Source organism: Pristiophorus japonicus, unplaced genomic scaffold, assembly GCF_044704955.1.
Source record: "Pristiophorus japonicus isolate sPriJap1 unplaced genomic scaffold, sPriJap1.hap1 HAP1_SCAFFOLD_442, whole genome shotgun sequence".
NCBI lineage: Eukaryota > Metazoa > Chordata > Chondrichthyes > Pristiophoridae > Pristiophorus > Pristiophorus japonicus.
In genome coordinates this window covers 42,118-62,272 of record NW_027254334.1, presented here as the reverse complement: position 1 = coordinate 62,272, position 20,155 = coordinate 42,118, and the positions used below count along the sequence as shown (strand labels likewise).

General features: G+C 42.8%; 1 protein-coding gene across 1 annotated transcript; it reads right to left on the bottom strand.

The window, feature by feature from the left end:
* Positions 1–514: 514 nt before the first annotated feature.
* Positions 515–19,620, bottom strand: LOC139251757 (beta-1,4 N-acetylgalactosaminyltransferase 2-like). The gene is made up of 5 exons (XM_070873296.1): positions 19,546–19,620; positions 19,265–19,452; positions 17,019–17,159; positions 12,785–13,010; positions 515–726 (listed from the first exon to the last, which is right to left on the bottom strand). The coding sequence occupies exons 1-5, from the start codon at positions 19,571–19,573 to the stop codon at positions 515–517; spliced, it is 795 nt and encodes a 264-aa protein (XP_070729397.1). The 5' UTR covers positions 19,574–19,620.
* Positions 19,621–20,155: the final 535 nt, after the last annotated feature.

The window sequence follows — 20,155 nt, the reverse complement described above, 5'->3', positions numbered from 1 at the left end:
CTGGATTTGATGCGAGTTAGGATACAGGCAGCAGAGTTTTGGATAAGCTTAGTTTTGTGGAGTGTGGAAGATGGAAAGCTGGCAGAGAGAGCATTAGAACAGTCCAGTCTGGAGGTAACAAAGGCAAGGAAGACGGTTTCAGCAGCGGATGGGCTGAGGCAGGGTGGAGTTGGAAGTAGGCGACCTTGTTGATGGAAAGGATATGTGGTCGGCAGCTCAGCTAATGGTGAAATATGACACCAAGGTTACAAAGAGTTTGGTTGAGTCTGAGACAGTGGCTAGGGAGGGGATGGAATTGGTGACCAGGGATGGAGTTTGTGACAGGGGCCAAAGACAATTATTTTGGTCTTCCCAATGTTTAATTGAAGGAAATTTCAGTTCATCCAGGACTGGATGTCAGATAAACAGTCCAACAATACAGAGGCAGTGGAGGGATTGAGAGAGGTGGTGATGAGATAGAGCTTGGTGCTTTCAGTGTACATGGCGAACCTGAGATTGTGTTCAACCGTAGCCATTAAATCTTGGTATAACATTTTAAGTGGTTTTTGAAATAATGTAGAGCAAGTTTGTAATTCGCTCCAGCTTGACTGTTCCATCTAAATGTTGCATATCTGTTTTCAACTGCTTTCAGTGAATCGTCTTTTGATCTATCCCTCTTTTGATGACTAACGGTGACATCATTACACGATCCCACAAGCAGCCTGCCAAGACCATCAACGAAAAACTCTAGGAATGATTCAAATTCAATATTGTTGGTGAAATCATTATTGTTATAGAAAAAATAAACTTCGTAATAAAATAACACAGAATGAAAAAGGCCATTCAGTCCGTCAAGCCCACTTCTTCCACACACCATATACAATCTACACTATCATGAAATCTACTCCATCCATTAAATGTCTTGTGGGGAAGCAATGTTTCAAACTACCCCGTGCTCCCAAAATGATCGGGTCGGGTTCATCAGCTTTGGCTGGCTGTGATCCACAAGACCTTCTGCATTCTGAGTCCTGGTGCCCGATGTTAAAAGTGGAGGCGGGAAGGGCACGCGCGAGCCTCAGAGCTGGCGGCGAGATGGAGAACCAACTGATCTTAACAGCCGGGCCTGATTTAAATAGACCTTCCCAGAGTTCCGCCTGGCACCACGCCGTCCGGCTGGTGGCAGCAGGAAGTCGCAGCCGGGGTCCCACAGGGAAGATTCCCAGCAGACAGTGGGAGGACGGATCTGGAGGCAATCGGGGCGAAGCCGGCTGGAAATGGAGCAACCTCAGGCCGGTATGTCTCATTTTAACCACTCCTTCGCACCATTCTCGTCGGGGGGAGGGGCTTAAAACTCAGGCCATTGTCTCCCATGTACTATTTGGTTTCTCATATTGAATACATAATTTTTTTAAATTGGTTCATGAGGTGTGGGCGTCACTGGCAAGGCCAGCATTTATTGCCCATCCCTAATTGCCCTTGAGACGGTGTGGTGAGCCACCTTCTTGAACTGCTGCAGTCCATGTGGTGAAGGTGTTCCCACAGTGCTGTTAGGGAGGGAGCTCCATAATTTTGACCCAGCGACGAGGAAGGAATGGCGATATATTTCCAAGTCAAGTTGGTGTGTGCCTTGGAGGGAAACATGGAGGTGGGGTGTTCCCATTTGCCTGCTACCCTTGTCCTTCTAGATGGTAGAGGTCGCGGGTTTGGGAGGTGCTGCCGACAAAGTTTGGCGAGTTGCTGCAGTGCATCTTGTAGATAGTACACACTGCAGCCAGGGGGTGCCGGTGATGGAGGGAGTGAATGTTTAAGGTGGTAGATGGGGTGAAAATCAAGCGGGATGCTTTGTCCTGGATGCTGTCGAGCTTCTTTAGTATTGTTGGAGATGCACTCATCCAGGCAAGTGGAGAGTATTCCATCACACTTCTGACTTGTGGTGGAAAGGCTTTGAGGAGTCAGGAGGTGAGACACGGCACAGAATACCCAGCATCTGACCTGCTCTTGTTGCCACAGTATTTATGTGACTGGTCCAGTTAAGTTTCTGGTCAATGGTGACCCCCAGGATGTTAATGGTGGGGGATTTGGCGATGGTAATGCTGTTGAATGTCATCGGGTGGTGGTTAGACTCTCACTTGTTGGAGATAGTCATTGCCTGGCACTTATGTGGCGCGAATGTTACTTGCCACTTATCAGCCCAAGCCTGAATGTCGTCCAGGTCTTGCTGTATATGGACATGGACTGCTCCATTATTTGAGGAGTTGCGAATGGCATTGAACACTGTGCAGTCATCAGTGAACATCCCACTTCTGACCTTATGATGGAGGGAAGGTCATTGATGAAGCAACTGAAGATGGTTGAGCCTAGGACTGAGGAACTCCTGCAGCAATGTCCTGGGGCTGTGATGATTGAACTCCAATCACCACAACCATCTTCCTTTGTGTTAGCTGTGACTCCAGCCAGTGGAAAGTTTTTGCCTTGATTCCATTGACTTCAGTTTTACTAGGGCTCCTTGATGCCACACTTGGTCAAATGCTGCATTGATGTCAAGGTCAGTCACTCTCACCATGTTTGGACCAAGGCTGTAATAAGGTCTGGAGCTGAGTGGTCCTGGCGGAACCAAAACTGGGCAGCGGTGAGCAAGTTATTGGTGAGTATAGCACTGTTGACGTCACCTTCCATCACTTTGCTGATGATTGAGAGTAGACTGATGGGGCGGTGCTGTGAGAGAGCAAAGAGTCGGCCTTGCTATAGCCCTTAAATGAGGGGGAAGCACAATTAAAGGGCAAAAACACCCTGAAAATGTCTTTCTTAATTTAAAAGAAACTCCAGGAGCAGATAAAGGCCATGAAGAATGGGTGGAGTATCTTTCCCTATCAGGATGGTGAGTAGGAGGGGTTAAAACAAGGCTGAGTTGAATTATTGGCCTACGGTTGCTCCATTCCCACCCAGCTTCCCATTACTAAGGCCTCTCCCTCAAATAGTGGCAATAGAGGGCTACCCACCACTGCCCCAGGGCTACCATTAGCCCTCTTCTGTTGATCCCTGGGTCAACTGCAGTAGAAGCCGGAAACTCAGCGAGGTTCCTTGGCCTTACCCCTTGCCTTCATTTAAATGCAGTGAGGTGGGCAAGGGTTGTGAGGCAGAGATCCCTGTGGGATGGGAGGGAGGCAAATGAATTGTGGTGGAGTGGAGATGTTTGCACACCCAATTTCCCTTCATTTGCTGCCACTACCCCACCCAGTTACGGGTGGTAAAGCAGAATAACATCCAACTCATTGTCTGCTTACATCTGCAACATCTATGCCTTTCTGTACTTCATAAACCTGAATCACGGCAGGCCTCAAACTTTTTTCCTGGAATGAAAGCAAATTCACACTTGTGAACATCTTCTCACAACTTAAAGAACCAACTCCTGGTGTCACCTTTATTACTTTTGTCTTAACCACCTCCAATGAATATATGTTCTTTTGAAAATGCCAAAACATCGCAGAAGGTATTCCAAATATTGTCCAACCAGTACATGGTTAGAATAACAGGCTTTGACTCGTATTCCAATAACCTGGCAATGTATCCTTTCATTTGATGAGCATTATTGTTGATAGTTTCACATTTACTGTCACTTTCAGCGAAAGATCATTAATCAGCCTAAAAATATTTCTGCGTTTGCAAATGGCCACCACCATAACGCCTAGTTTGATTACTTTGATTTATTTTTTGGTATTTTGCTACTTTTTGTTTTGTTTTGTTTTGGCGCCCCCTATAATTGTAATTGTGTTGCCCCTAAAGTAGTGGTGGGCAAAATACGGCCCGCCAGTTCATTCTATCCGGCCCACCCACGCCTGAGCTGTGCAGTCGGTCCAATCTTGCGAGCGGGCTCCCCCAGAGGAGAGCTCGCTCAAGGTTACTGCAGTCTAGGAGTCGGCTGCTACCCTGAACCCGGCAATTAAAAATATTAAGGTGCCGAGACTGCCTGATGCAGATCTACTTCCGGTTTCTGTCTCGGAGCTGGCCTAACATCCTTCCGTGGCTCTCTCCTGCTCTGACTGCGCTTTTCAAAAACTTGCCAAATCCGCCGCTCATCACTGGTTTGTGGGGGCGTTGCTACACGTACACATTGGATGCTCTTCCTCCACCGAGTCTTGGCTACTCATCTTGACGACTCATTAGTTTTACCGAAGAAAGACGCATCGCGTCTTTAGGTATATACAATCCTCTAGAAATTAATCCAATGAAATAGTAAGTTGCAAAAAATTCTATATTACATAAACAACCTTGCATTACATCTGCACTGATCACCCGATCTTTAAACACTGAAAATGGAAGGCAATAATTGACAAATGTGAGTAAATGTTATTTTTGAAAGACAGCAATTTGAAAAAAAATTGGGCAGTTAGGTTTTCTTTTCCCTTTCAAAAATGAGTGCTGCAAAAAAAAAAGTGGATAGTGAGTGTCGGGTTTTTAACAAATAATGGACGACAAAATATTTCTTCGCAAACGTGGACTCGAAGGCTGTATGCCTGATTTGTCAGGAGAGCATCATGGTGTACAAGGAGTACAATTTGAATTGTCATTTTTCAACAAAACATCCTAATTATGGAAGCAACTTAGCAACTGAGGAAAGAACACGAAAAGCTGCAAAAAACTCTACTAACTTAAAAGCTTAGCAAAACATTTTTGTGTGACAAACTACAGTTCAGGAAGCCACTACAAAGACAAGTTATGTTCTGGCATTTAAAATCGCTTGTCAAAATCAGCCTTTTGCTGAAGGGGAGTTTTTGAAAGAATGCATGGTCGATGTTGCTGGCATGCTGTCCCCCAAATACCCCCCAAAATTTGGGAACATTCGTTTGTTATGAAGAACTATTACTCGCTGTGTCGAAGTGATTGATGAACACTTGGCTTCTGAGTTGAACAAAAAAACAAAGTGCTTCATGTTGTTTTCATTAGCTCCCAATGACCGCACTGACATCAAGGACACAGCACAGCTCTTGATTTTTATCAGTGGAATTAATAACAAATTTGAAATCACAGAGGAATTTTTATTAATGGAATCAATGAAAGGCACAGCAAAGGGATGGGATTTGTACGAGAAGGTGTCTGGCTGCATTGCATGTTTGAAGCTCCCCTGGAGTAAACTGGAAAACGTGACCATAGATGGACCGCTAAATTTAACTGGGAAAAACGTGGGACTTTTAAGAAGAATTAAGGACAAAGTAAAAGAAGAAGACCCTGAGAAAAAGGTAATTTTCCTGCATTGTATTATACATCAGGAGGCCGTCTGCAAAAATATCCTGGACATCGATCGTCTTGTTTGCACAATAGTGTAAGTAGTGAACTACATAAGAGTGAGAGGTCTTAATCATTAGCAATTCATTTCCCTTCATGGAGACACTGACGCTGAACACCAGGACTTAATTTATCAGACAAATGTCCGCTGGCTTAGCCTAGGAAAGATATTCCAGCGATTGTAGTAGCTTAGAGATGAAATTTGCACTTTTCTGGAGATGCAGGGTAAGAAAATGATTTCTCTGAATTAAGGAATTCCAACTGGGTGAGCAACCTCGCTTTTGGTGTGGATATCTTACACATGTAAATGGATTTAACGTCAAACTGCAAGGCAAGAATGTGTTTGTGCTTTCAAGGTCAAGTTAGTCTTGTTTTCAAAACAAATGAAAAGCAAAGAGTTCATCCAATTTCCAACACTGAAATACTTGAAAGTGTTGCCAGAGCAGACAGAGATGGACAGCAAAATTTTGAGTGCCTTGCATGGAAAATTTTCTCATTGTTTCTTTGACTTTGAGATGATAGAAAAGACACTGGAGCTGGAATCATGTCCACTGTTATTTGACCATGAGGAAGCCCCGCAAAAATTACAACTTGAGTTCATTGATCTCCAGTGTGATTCCAGCTTCAAGGAAAAATACAATTCAGAAAAACTGGACCAGTTTTATGCCTCCTCAAGTGAGATTAATTTCCCAAATAACCGCAAGTTGGCACAGAAAATCCTTGTTTTGTTCGGCTCCACCTATGTCTGCAAACAAACATTTTCCCTACTGAAATGCAACAAATCTCACGACAGATCCTAATTAACTGACCAGCATTTCAGCTCTTTATTGTGGCTTTCCGAACTTGCATGCCATTGCAGGTGAAGGGTACACAGCCAGATAGGGGATGGGTGACCAACAGGAAGAGCAGTGGAAGGAAGGTAGAGCAGGGGTCCCCTGCGGTCATCCCCCTGCAAAACAGATACACCACTTTGGGTACTGTTGAGCGGAATGACTCATCAGGGGAGTGCAGCAGTAGCCAAGTTCATGGCACCGTGGGTGGCTGTGCTGCACAGGAGGGCAGGAAAAAGAGCGGGAGAGCTATAGGGGTAGGGAATTCTATTGTAAGGGGAATAGATAGACGTTTCTGTGGCTGCAATCGAGACTGAGGATGGTATGTTGCCTCCCTGGTGCAACGGTCAAGGATGTCTCGGAGCGGGTGCAGGACATTTTGAAGGGGGAGGGTGAACAGCCAGTTGTCGTGGTGCATATAGGTGTCAACGATATAGATTCTACAAGACGAGTTTAGGGAGCTAGGAGTTAAATTAAAAAGTATGACCTCAAAGGTAGTAATCTCAGGATTGCTACCAGTGCCATGTACTAGTCAGAGTAGGAATCGCAGGATAGCTCAGATGAATACGTGGCTTGAAGAGTGGTGTAGAAGAGAGGGATTCAAATTCCTGGGACATTGGAACCGGTTCTGAGGGAGGTGAGACCAGTACGAACCGGACGGTCTGCCCCTGGGCAGGACTGGAACCAATGTCCTTGGGGGAGTGTTTCCTAGTGCTGTTGGGGAAGGGTTAAAATAATATGGCAGGGGAATAGGAATCTCTGCAGGGAGACAGAGGGAAGTAAAATAGGGGCAGAAGCAAAAGATAGAAAGAAGAAAAGTAAAAGTGGAGGGCAGAGAAACCCAAGGCAAAAATTAAAAAGGGCCACATTGCAGCAAAATTCTAAAAGGGCAAAGTCTGTTCAAAAGACAAGCCTGAAAGCTCTGTGCCTCAATGCGAGGAGTATTCGTAATAAGGTGGATGAATTAACTGCACAGGCAGCAATTAATGAATATGATATAATTGGCATCATGGAAACATGGCTCCAGAGTAACCAAGGCTGGGAATTCAACATCCGGGGGTATTCAACATTCAGGAAGGATAGACAGAAAGGAAAAGGACGTGGGCTGGCATTGCTGGTTAAAGAGGAAATTAACGCAATAGTAAGGAAGGACATTAGCTTGGATGATGTGGAGTTTGTTTGGGTGGAGCTGTGGAATACCAAAGGGCAAAAAACGCTAATGGGAGTTGTGTACAGACCACCAAACAGTAGTAGTGAGGTTGGGGACAGCATCAAACAAGAAATTAGGGATGCGTGCAATAAAGGTACAGCAGTTATCATGGGCGACTTTAATCTACATATAGATTGGACTAACCAAACTGCTCGCAATACGATTGAGGAGGATTTCCTGGAGTGTATTAGGGATGGTTTTCTGGACTAATATGTCGAGGAACCAACTAGAGGGCTGGCCATCCTAGACTGGGTGATGTGTAATGAGAAAGGACTAATTAGCAATCTTGTTGTGCAAGGCCTCTTGGGGAAGAGTGACCATAATAGGGTAGAATTCTTTATTAAGATGGAGAGTGACACAGTTAATTCAGAGACTAGGGTCCTGAAAAGAAAAGGTAACTTCGATGGTATGAGATGTGAATTGGCTAGAATAGACTAGCAAATGATACTTAAAGGGTTGACGGTGGATAGGCAATGGCAAACATTTAAAGATCACATGGATGAACTTCAACAATTGTACATCCCTGTCTGGAGTAAAAATAAAACGGGAAAGGTGGCTCAACAAGGGAAATTAAGGATAGTGTTAAATCCAAGGAAGAGGCATATAAATTGGCCAGAAAAAGCAGCAAACCTGAGGACTGGGAGAAATTTAGAAATGAGCAGAGGAGGACAAAGGGTTTAATTAGGATGGGGAAAATCGAGTATGAGAGGAAGCTTGCCGGGAACATAAAAAACTGACTGCAAAAGCTTCTATAGATATGTGAAGAGAAAAAGATTATTGAAGACAAACATAGGTCCCTTGCAGTCAGATTCAGGTGAATTTATAATGGGGAACAAAGAAATGGCAGAACAGTTGAACAAATACTTTGGTTCTGTCTTCACGAAGGAAGACAGAAATAACCTTCTGGAAGTACTAGGGGACCGAGCGTCGAGTGAGAAGGAGGAACTGAAGGATATCCCTATTAGGTGGGAAATTGTGTTGGAGAAATTGATGGGATTGAAGACTGATAAATCCCCGGGGTCTGATAGTCTGCATTCAAGAGTACTTGAAGAAATGGCCCTAGAAATAGTGGATGCATTGGTGATCATTTTCCAACAGTCTAGCGACTGGATCAGTTCCTATGGACTGGAGGGTAGCTAATGTAACACCACTTTTTAAAAAAGGAGGAAGTGAGAAAACGGGTAATTATAGACCGGTTAGCCTGACATCAGTAGTGGGGAAAATGTTGGAATCAATTATTAAAGATGAAATAACAGCGCATTTGGAAAGCAGTGACAGGATCGATCCAAGTCAACATGGATTTATGAAAGGGAACTCATGCTTGACAAATCTTCTGGAATTTGTTGAGGATGTAACTAGTAGAGTGGACAAGGGAGAACCAGTGGATGTGGTGTATTTGGACTTTCAAAAGGCTTTTGACAAGGTCCCACACAAGAGATTGGTGTGCAAAATTAAAGCACATGGTATTGGGTGTAATGTACTGACGTGAATAGAGAACTGGTTGGCAGACAGGAAGCAGAGAGTCGGGATAAACGGGTGCTTTTCAGAATGGCAGGCAGTGACTAGTGGAGTGCCGCAGGGCTCAGTGCTGGGACCACAGCTCTTTACAATATACATCAATGATTTGGATGAAGGAATTGAGTGTAATATCTCCAAGTTTGCAGATGACACTAAGCTGGGTGGCAGTATGAGCAGTGAGGAGGATGCTAAGAGGCTGCAGGGTGACTTGGACAGGTTAGGTGAGTGGGCAAATGCATGGCAGATGCAGTATAATATGGATAAATGTGAGGTTATCCACTTTGGGGGCAAAAACACGAAGACAGAATATTATCTGAATGGCGGCAGATTAGGAAAAGGGGAGGTGCAAGAGACCTAGGTGTCATGTTACATCAATCGTTTGAAAGTTGGCATGCAGGTACAGCAGGCGGTGAATAAGGCAAATGGTACGTTGGCCTTCATAGCTAGGGGTTTTAAGTATAGGAGCAGGGAGGTCTGACTGCAGTTGTACATGGCCTTGGTGAGGCCTCACCTGGAATATTGTGTTCAGTTTTGGTCTCCTAATCTGAGGAAAGATGTTCTTGCTATTGAGGGAGTGCAGCGAAGGTTCACGAGACGGATTCCCGGGATGGCTGGACTGACATATGAGGAGAGACTGGATCGACTGGGCCTGTATTCACTGGAGTTGAGAAGGATGACAGGGGATCTCATAGAAACATATAAAATTCTGATGGGACTGGACAGGTTAGATGCAGGAAGAATGCTTCCTGCGGGCAGATGCCTCCGACCTGAAAAATTTCCACGGAAGTTCCTGGTGATCCCGAAGGAGTGTGGGATTCCGTTAGGGAGGCCTTCTCTTCCTGCGCTGCGAAGCGTGCTCCTGTCCTCGAGATTCCAACGCAGACGGTGCAACCAATCAGGTACAGTATTCCACAGCTTTCTCAGTAATAGCAATGAGAACTCCGTATCTACAAGTTCTCATTGCTATTAATGAGAAAAAAAAACAAATACACTAAACACCATAATAAAAAACACACCTCACATAATTCAAATTATTTGCAATTAAAGTTAATAAATGCCTCTCCTGCAATATATTTTTCAGATTTTTAAAAAAAACTTTTGTAATTAAGGTTAAAAATAAATTTACCTTAGGGGGCAGGGTTTTTAACAATAAAATGTTTTTTAAAATGTAATTTAATTATATTTTTGTTTGTTTTAAATCTCTTACGCCTGTAAAAGTAGTCTATGTGCCTGCTTTTATCAGGCGCAAGAGTTTTCAGGACATTTGCTGTGCAAGATCTGGGTAAGTACCCCAATCTTGCCCTTGCAAATGTCCTCGCTCCCGATATGCGTTGGATCTGTCAAGCTCCAGCTCGACAGATTGGAAAAGCCGGTTTTCAGCGCATGTGCATTGTGCGCTGAAAACCGGCTTTTGCGCTGCCTTCCCGGGTCCGTAGACACTCAATACGGACCCGGGGAGGCCGAGATTTCCAGGCCATTATTGCAATGCATAATTTCATGAGCATTTATGGCCCTCCATACCCACACAGTCCCACTATATTTCCTGTTCCAATATACTTTGCCGAACTTTTATCTGCACTGAAATATATCTGATGCTTTTTGCCTACATGCGTAAGAACCACCACAAGTGTCAGCTGTGGCTCAGTGGGTAGCACATGTGCCTCTGAGTCAGAAGGTTATAGGTTCAAATCCCACTCCAGGAACTTGAGAACATAAATCTAGGCTGACACTCCAGTGCACTACTAAGGGAGTGCTGCACAGTTGGAGCACTCTTTTGGATGAGACATTAATTTGAGGCCCTGTCTTCCCTCTCAGATGGATATAAAAGATCTGTAGGGGAGGATGAAAACCCCCTCATTTTACCCAGAAGGAAAAGGGCTGTGGGATCAGTCTGTGCTGTGAATTGAAACCGATACAGTTTGATCTTGTGATTGGACGGGGGAGGACACCGGAGGGCCAATGATGAGACAGAGTCAGCCCGAAGCATGGGGCTTTCAAGCCAATGGGAGAGCACTTGCTCGAAAACTGTGAGACTGATTCACAGCCATTATCGGACTATTGTCTTCCCCATGTTTACACTATGGAAGGAAATTATGCAGATTTTCAGAAAACTAGGGAACCAATAAACCAAGGACCTACACAATGGCTACAGGAGGCCAACCCAATTAACACCTACTCAAACCTTGAGTAGGTTAGAAAAACTGAATTGAAGGAAAACTATGCAGACCTTTAGAAACCAGGGAACCCAAAACAACCCAAGGGACTACACAATGGCTACAGGAGGCCAACACAATCAACACCCATTCAAACCTTGAGTAGGTTAACATCAGTGGAAAAAACCCCGCAATAATCTAAAACTGCTGCATTTTTCAAAATCACAAAGCCCACCAATGGGAAGAATCGATCTCAGCAGGCGAGGCAGACTGGATAATCTGGCTATAAAAAGGGGTTTATGACGTAGTGTGGGTGGTTCCATGCCCTCGTGATCCAACAACCAGCAAGTCTCTCGACACTGAAGGAAAACCAGTGTCCGAAGACACCGAGGATAGAAGAAACGAATCACCAGACTTGCAGAAGGCACAGTAGTGAGTATAACCTCTGGTCCCCGGAACTCCCAACTCTGTTAGGCCAGGAAAGATGGGAGGTTGGGCATTGTACTGCTAAACTTGTGTAAAGATTTTCGTTGTGTCCGTTTAGTGGGATTTAGGGGGATTGTTTTGTTGGTGTATTGGTTTGTTGAGATACACCTTGTCAAATAAATTGGAAGCCTAAAGTTCCTCTTGGAATCACCTTGTCTCAGTTCTATTGTATTGCATCTCCTGATCATGAGTCTTATGTCAGAACAGTGTAAGGGAAGCTAGGAGCGCATCGAAAATGCTCAACTGTGTGTCACAGGCTAGGGAAGAAGGGGTTAGGAGTGTTTGACACTCACAGGTACCTCACAGGCTAGGCATAAGCTGTGGGGACGCACGAGTCTCAAAACCCCCTTCATAAGCTGTGGACACAGTCTCTCCAGGGGTGTTCTTGCAGCACTCAGGGTACCTCACAGGCCAGGCATAAGCTGTGAGGGCAGAAGCTCAGAGAGAGACCCCCAAGGCACAACAACACTCCCTGAGAACCCCTTACAGATCCCATGGCACTATTTCGAAGAAGAGCAGGAGAGTTATCCCTGTTGTCCTGGCCAATATTTATCGCTCAATCAATATAACAAAAACAGATTATCTTGTCATTATCACATTGCTGTTCGTGGGAGTTTACTGTGCGCAAGTTGGCTGTCGCATTTCCCACATTACAACAGTGACTACACTCCAAAAGTACTTCATTGGATTGAGACATCCGGTGGTCAGGAAAGGTGCACTAAAAATGCAAGTCCTTCCTTTCCTTTTCACGCTATGAAATCCTTCATGATAGTGAGCACTTATATTAAATCTCCCGTTAACCTTTTTCTGCCCTAAGGAGAACAACCCCAGCTTCTCTAAGGATCCTCATCCCTGGTACCATTCTCGTAAATCACCTCTGCATTCTGTCCATGGCATTGACATCCCTCCTAAAATGTGGTGCTCAGAATTAGACGCAATACTCTAACTGAGGCCTAACCAGTGCTTTATAAACTTTATGATCTGAATGTTTCAGCTGAATGTGAAACCATCCACAATGCTAATCAATAGGTTAGATGCAGACATTAATGCTATGGTAAAATATGATAAACATTAATAGTTGTAAAGATTCCTGAACTAACTGAATTATTAATTAAGATAACAGAAAGTAGCATTAAGTTACAATATTCAGATTAACAGTTTTCAAAATATTTGTTAAAACAAGTCTAATATTAGAACGAGTAGACTACCTGGAATCATGTTCATGGTACAGCTTGCTTTCCTGAGATAGTTATCAAGGCAAGAAGACAAACAAATCTGATTATCACCATCAACAGAGAGACAGCACGATTGAATGGTTCATTTACCTGAGTGAGCCACTCTTGCCAATCGAGGATCAAATCCAACACTAAGTATCTTTTCTGTCCTGGCCAGAAAAAAGTTCACCGCACCGCTGGTTACCACGCAGTTTGGAAACCCATCCAGTGGATGAAACGAACCAGACTTGGAAAACAAGCAGTCTCCATCATCAACATTTCCTTCTTCATACCACATCTTAAACTGAAATCGATTACCATCCACAGAGGCACCAACCTATGGAAAATTATATTTCTTATTATTTGAGAAATATTACACTACCTCTGATTTTGCTATTATAAGAACATAAGAAATAGGAGCAGGAGTAGAGCAGGAGTAGGCCATTTGGCCTCTCAAGCCTGCTCTGCCATTCAATAAGATCATGGCTGATCTGATCATGGATTCAGCTCCACTTCCCTGCTCGCTCCCCATAACCCTTTACTCATTTTTCGCTCAAAAATTTCTGCCTTAAATATATTCAATGACCCAGCTTCCACAGCTCACTGGGGCAGAGAATTCCAAAGATTTACAACCCTCTGAGAGAAGAAATTTTTCCTCATCTCAGTTTTAAATGGGCAGCCCCTTATTCTAAAAATACGTCCCCTAGTTTTAGTTTCCCCTATGTGTGAAAATATCCTCTCTGCATCCACCTTGTCGAACCCCCTCACTATCTTATAAGTTTCAATAAGATCACCTCTCTGTCTTCTGAACTCCAATGTGTATAGGCCTAACCTACTCAACCTACCCACAAAAGTCAACCCCCTCATCTCCAGAATCAACCTAGTGAACCTTCTCTCAAAAGCCTCCAATGCTAGTATATCCTTCCTTAAATATGGAGACCAACACTACACGCAGTACTCCAGGTGTGGCCTCACCAATACCCTTTACAGTTGTAGCTGGACTTCTCTGCTTTTAAACTCTATACACCTTGCAATAAAGGCCAACATTCCATTTGCCTTCCTGATTACTTGCTGTACCTGCATACTAACTTTTTGTGTTTCATGCACAAGGACCCCCAGGTCTCTCTGTACTGCAGCACTTTGCAATTTTTCTCCATTTAAATTATAATTTGCTTTTCTATTATTTCTGCCAAAGTGGATAACCTCCTATTTTTCGACATTATACTCCCATCTGCCAAACTTTTGCCCACTCACTTAGTCTGTCTATATCCCTTTGCAGATTTTTTGTGTCCTCCGCACAATTTGCTCTCCCACCCATCTTTGTATCATCAGCAAACTTGGCACTCGGTCCCTTCGTTGAGGACCCAGCACCGATCCCTGCGGCACCCCACTAGTCAATGTTTGCCAACTGGAAAATGACCCATTTATCCCGACTCTGTTTTCTGTTAGTTAGCCAATCCTCTATCCATATTACCCCCAATACCGTGAACTTTTATCTTGTGCAGTAACCTCTTATGTGGCACCTTATTGAATGCCTTCTGGAAATTCAAATACATCACATCCACTGGTTCCCACTTATCCACCCTACTCATTACATCCTCAAAGAACTCTAGCATATTTGTCAAACATGATTTCCCTTTCATAAAACCATGCTGACTCTGCTTGATTGAATTATGCTTTTCCAAATGTCCCGCTACTGCTTCCTTAATAATGGACTCCAGCATTTTCCCAATGACAGATGTTAAGCTAATTGGTTTATAGTTTCCTGCTTTTTGTCTGCCTCCTTTTTTAAATAGGGACGTTACATTTGCGGTTTTCCAATCTGCTGGGACCGCCCCAGAATCCAGGGAATTTTGGTAGATTATAACCAATGCATTCACTACCTCTGCAGCCACTTCTTGTAAGATTCTATGATGTAAGCCATCAGGTCCGGGGGATTTATCCGCCTTTAGTCCCATTATCTTACCTAGTACTACTTCATTAGTGATAGTGATTATATTAAGTTCCTCCCTACCTATAGCCCCTTGATTATCCACTATTGGGATGTTTTTAGTGTCTTCTACCGTGAAGACCGATACAAAATATTTGTTCAACGTCTCTGCCATTTCCCTGTTCTCCATTATTAATTCCGCAGTCTCAGCCTCCAGGGGACCAACATTTACTTTCGCCACTCTTTTCCTTTTTATGTACCTGTAGAAACTCTTACTATCTGTTTTTGATATTCGTGCTAGTTTAATTTCATAATCTATCTTCCCTCTCTTAATTATTTTTTTAGTCGTTCTCTGCTGGCTTAAAAAAATTTCCCAATCCTCTGGCCTCCCACTAGTATTGGCCACATTGTATACCTTTGTTTTCAATTTGACACCCTCCCTTATTTCCTTAGTGAGCCATGGATGGTTATCCCTTCTCTTGCAGTCTTTCCTTCTCATTGGGATATATTTTTGTTACTAGTTATGAAATATCTCCTTAAATGTCTGCCACTGCTCATCAACCGTCCCATTCTTTAGTCTATTTTTCCAGTCCACTTTAGCCAACTCTGCCCTCATACCTTTGTAGTCGCCTTTATTTAAGCTTCGGACCCTGGTTTGAGAACCAACTTTCTCACCCTCCAACTGAATTTGAAATTCAACCATGTTATGGTCACTCATTCCTGGAGGATCTTTTACTCCAAGATCATTCATTAATCCTGCCTCGTTACAAAGTACTAGATCTAAGATAGCTTGCTCCCTGGTTGATTCCGCAACGTACTGTTCAAAGAAACTATCCCGGAAACGTTCTATGAACTCCTCCTCAAGGCTACCCTGGCCAATTTGCTTTGTCCAATCAATATGAAGGTTAAAATCATCCATGATTATTGCCGTTCCTTTATTACAAGCCGCCATTATTTCTTGATTTATATTTCATCCAGCAGTGTAGCTACTGTTAGGGGGCCTATAGACTATTCCCACCAGTGACTTTTTCCCTTTATTATTCCTTATCTCCACCCAAACTGATTCTACATCTTGATCCTCTGAGCCAATATCGTTTCTCACGAACACACTGATCCCATCCTTTATTAACAGTGCTACCCCTCCTCTTTTCCTTTCTGCCTGTCCTTCCAAATTGTCAAATACCCCTGAATATTTTGTTCCCAGTCCTGGTCACCTTGCAACCACGTCTCTGTAATGGCTATCAGATCATATCCATTTGTATCTTTTGTGCCATCAACTCATCTATTTTGTTACGAATGATTTTATTTGTACCACTTCTACAGATAAAATACAGATAAGAATATTCTTGCTTTCCATCCTTTCTTCCTATCTTCCTTCCTTTATTGCAGATAATGACAAACAGTATAGCCTCGAAATTGGATATGGCCTGAAAATGGATGGTGTTATGGGCCAGTGCTGTTTGGTGCAGGGAGCATGCCCTCTCGTGCTGCCTGCTCATTGACATGATTGGAGTGCTGATCTCAGTGCTAATTGTGCTTCTGGTTGGCTTAGTGCCAATATCGGGTGCAGTCTAATAGCCAGTAATGTTTGGCCTCGTCTCTCTCCACTACTTGAGAAGGTGATTTGATGCAGCAGCACCTCATTACCACTCGAGTTTAAAGACATGGCTCAGCAGCAAAACAGAGAATGAGACAGAAGGTTCTCGGGTGCGGCTCGCAAGGCATTGGTAGTGCCAGTGGAGAGAAAGTGGGGTGTCATGGTCCAGCAGGGTGGCAGGAAGCTCTAGCAAGAGATAGCCGAGTACTTCACAGCTAACAGTGTCGTACCGTGGACTTGGTTAATCCCTGCCACTGGACCAAGACCTAGCTCTGTCAAGCCCGTGTGGTGGCTGGTGTGAAACGGCCACCACACGTTAAAATAAAATCCACACACAGGCATCTTCCACCCCTCAAGATGTAGTTCAGGACCTGGAATATTAGGTCCTTTATTGAAACACCTGTGAACTCATCCCTTTTTGGCATGGAAGCAAGTCATTCTCAATTCGAGGGACTGCCTATGATGATGACTGTGGACTTGGATCGAGTGTCTCACACAGGTCAAGGTGAGTGAAAGCTTCAGCAAATACCATATTCTACTATATGTCAGTACCATTGAATTAATCATAATCCAATTTTGGATTGATTGAGCATCAAGCAATACAGACCTACACTATAAAAACATTTTCACGCATTTATTCTAGGAATAAGTTAATAGGTGCAAATCATTTTTTGCTGCTCCAAAAAATGAACACAAAATCAATAGCTATATCTTGTATACAAATGAAGATTCATTTTGGGAATGTATCAAACGGAAATATTTATCAGATTGAAATATCGGAAACAAACATCTCCAATTCCTTCCAGTTCCATACTTACCACATCCAAGTTTGTGTTTTCCAATACATCTACCAACTTTTCCAATTTTGTTTCTTTTGTGAATAAAAAATCTTCATCCACCCAAAGCATGTATTTAGTTGTGACCTGAGAAGCTGCCAAGTTTCTTCCAGCAAACCATCCCTGAGAAGAAAAAAATTCCAAGTTGTTCAAGATCAGTAAGTGTGGACAATTTGGTTTCTTTGAAATGGGTTTGGTCTCAATAATGCTACACCAATGATCATGTTTATTTAAAGTCACATGAGAGCAATAGCAGAAAGATTACTCTGTTTTCTAGGGTTTTCCTCCTCCCTCGTTCCCTCCCGTTGCTTTGATTCAACTAAAAGGCTTGTACATCTCTCAATCTTTACTTCTAAAGGATGCTGTCCAAAATGTGGACTGGAAGGGAAACTTGACTTATGAGTTAACAGAGAACAAGAATAGTAGCAAGACTGCAACTCACCTAAAGGTGCTTCTACAGTAAGGAGACAATAAATAATAGAGAAAAGGCACATTTAACCTTAATGCCAGCAAGAATATGGACTCTATCGAAACCAGGCAGACATATTTTTCTAAAATTACATAAACCTGGATTTTGCGGTCAGCAGTAAAGTAATGGCGCTCGCCGTACATCTCACAAAGTTTTTGTGGGATTTTGAGTGAAGACTTGCTCAAATCTGCCACCTGATGAGGCATGGTGCCCTCTACAGGGGATTTGTGGCATCTGTCAGAAGACAAGAAGCAGTGATGCTCTTCGACCAATCAGATTGAAGAATCTGCACTGAGCTACGCAGAGTCTAAACCAGGAATTATGAACCAGGAAGTATAAATTAAGTTTAAATCATGTACAGAATGCGAACTAAAGATAGGAAAAGACAGATGGGATTAAGGGAAATATATCCAAGAGACAGACAGAAAAAATTTAATAAATTACTTTAATTTTTATTATTTTAAATCTCCAACACCAATTCACTTCTGAAAGAATTAGATTCCACACTTGTAAAATTAAATTTTCAGTGCCAGAGAGTTTGTTTGGCAGTAATTATAACAGAACATTTTTGACAGTACTGTTACGATCTCAGCCATTGAAGTAATTTTGAAGTATAGTCACTATTGCAATATAGTGAAACACTGCAGCCAATTTGCACCCAGCCAAGTCCCACAGGCTGCAATGAGATAAATGACCAAATGATCTGCTTCAGATATCATAATATACAGACGCTGGGAGAACTCTGCTGCTCTTCTTCAAATATTGCTGTGAAATATTTTCTGCTCATCTGAGAGGACAGATGGGGTCTTGATTTAACATCTCATCCAAAACACAGCACCGCCAACAGTGCAATACGACCTCAGTACTGTACTGAAGTCTTAGCCTAGATTTGTTTTGTGTTCAAGTCTCTGGAGTGGGCTTCAACCCCACAATCCTTCTGACTTGGAGGCGAGTGTGCTACCCACTGAGAGAAGGCTGACACCCAAGAGCTGGCACAGGGTTGTTGACCAAATAGCTTCCTTCTGTACTGCAGAATTCTATGATATTTTATAAGTCTGTATGCTTTTGAGAATAGACTTAACTCGGTGTTTATGCAATATTCTCAGTCTACATTGGAATGGTCAACATTGAAATTGAGTAAGTGGGTTACAAAGGCTAGAGAGCTGTAATAGAAAGAGAGCGAGAAAGAAAAAAAAGAAAGATTTGGATTTATATAATGCCTTTCACAACCACCGGATGTTTCAAAGCACTTTACAGCTAATGAAGTACTTTTGGAGTGTAGTCACTGTTGTAATGTGGGAAACGCAGCAGCCAATTTGTGCCCAAGCAAGCTCCTACAAACAGCAATATAATAATGACCAGGTGAACTTTTTTTTTATATTGATTGAGGGATAAATATTGGTCAGGACACCAGAGATAACTCCCATGCTCTTCTTTGAAATAGTGCCATGGAATCTTTTATGTCTACCTGAGAAAGCAGACAGCATCTTGGTTTAACATCTCATCTGAAAGACAGCACCTCCAACAGTGCAGCACTCCCTCAGCACTGTACTGGATTGTCAGCCTAGATTTTATTGTGCTCAAGACCCTGGAATGGAACTTGAACCTGCAACCTTCTGACTTGGAGACAAGTGTGCTACCCACTGAGCCAAAACTAATGGTACCATATGAATCCAATTCAACTAATTGTGCTTTGAAATATAATTCTGGTTTAGAGTCTGTATAGTACATAAATTGAATACTGAATTCTTTACTGTACTTTTGCGAATGGCATTATGTATTGCTCGATGTGGGGTCCTTCAACTTTTTCGGTAATGTCACTGTTGTCTGCAATGATTATTGTCATGTTTGGGTAAAATCTCCGAATGCTATCTATCAAGATTCGTAGCTTATGATATCTTAAGAATGTCTTTGTTGTTATGGTAACCAAGGAATTGATGTTACTATCTGGAATAATGAAAATAAAAATCTAAGTTAGTTGAAGAAACACATTTTTGTGAAATGTACTGATCAAATCTTTGATTTGTAACTCAAATTTACCTGGTCCAGGATCATGTAAACGTAGCATTGGGGGCTGCCTGACAATGATCGGAAATAAAGCGGTATGCTCTTCAAACTGAAAAGACACTTTTTTATAAAAAGAAAAATTTATGTAAAATATGCACCAAATATCATATTTTTTGTGTAGAAAATGTATAACATTTCCTTGATTGATTGTAACAAAAATAGCAGAAGCCATTTATACAATAGATGCAATATTTAATTCTGGATCTTAAAATCATGGAAGAATCTTACTGTTAAGCTCAATATTACAACAGTCTTGCTGGTCCTGGTGAATTGTCCATTATATCATTGGTAGAGGAGCTCACAGAAGAGGCTGTAATGAGAACAACTTTGCTGGTTTTGCACGAGGCCAGAGTTGGAGGAGCGCAGAGATCTCGGAGAGTTGTAGGGCTGGAGGACATTACAGAGATAGGGAGGGGGCAAGGCCGTGGAGGGATTTAAAAACAATGATGAGAATTTTTAAATTGAGGCATTGACAGACCAGGAACCAATGTAGGTCAGAATCATAGAAATTTACAACATGGAAGGAGGCCATTTGGGCTCTTTGTGTCCGCGCCGGCCCACAAAGAGCTATTCAGCCTAATCC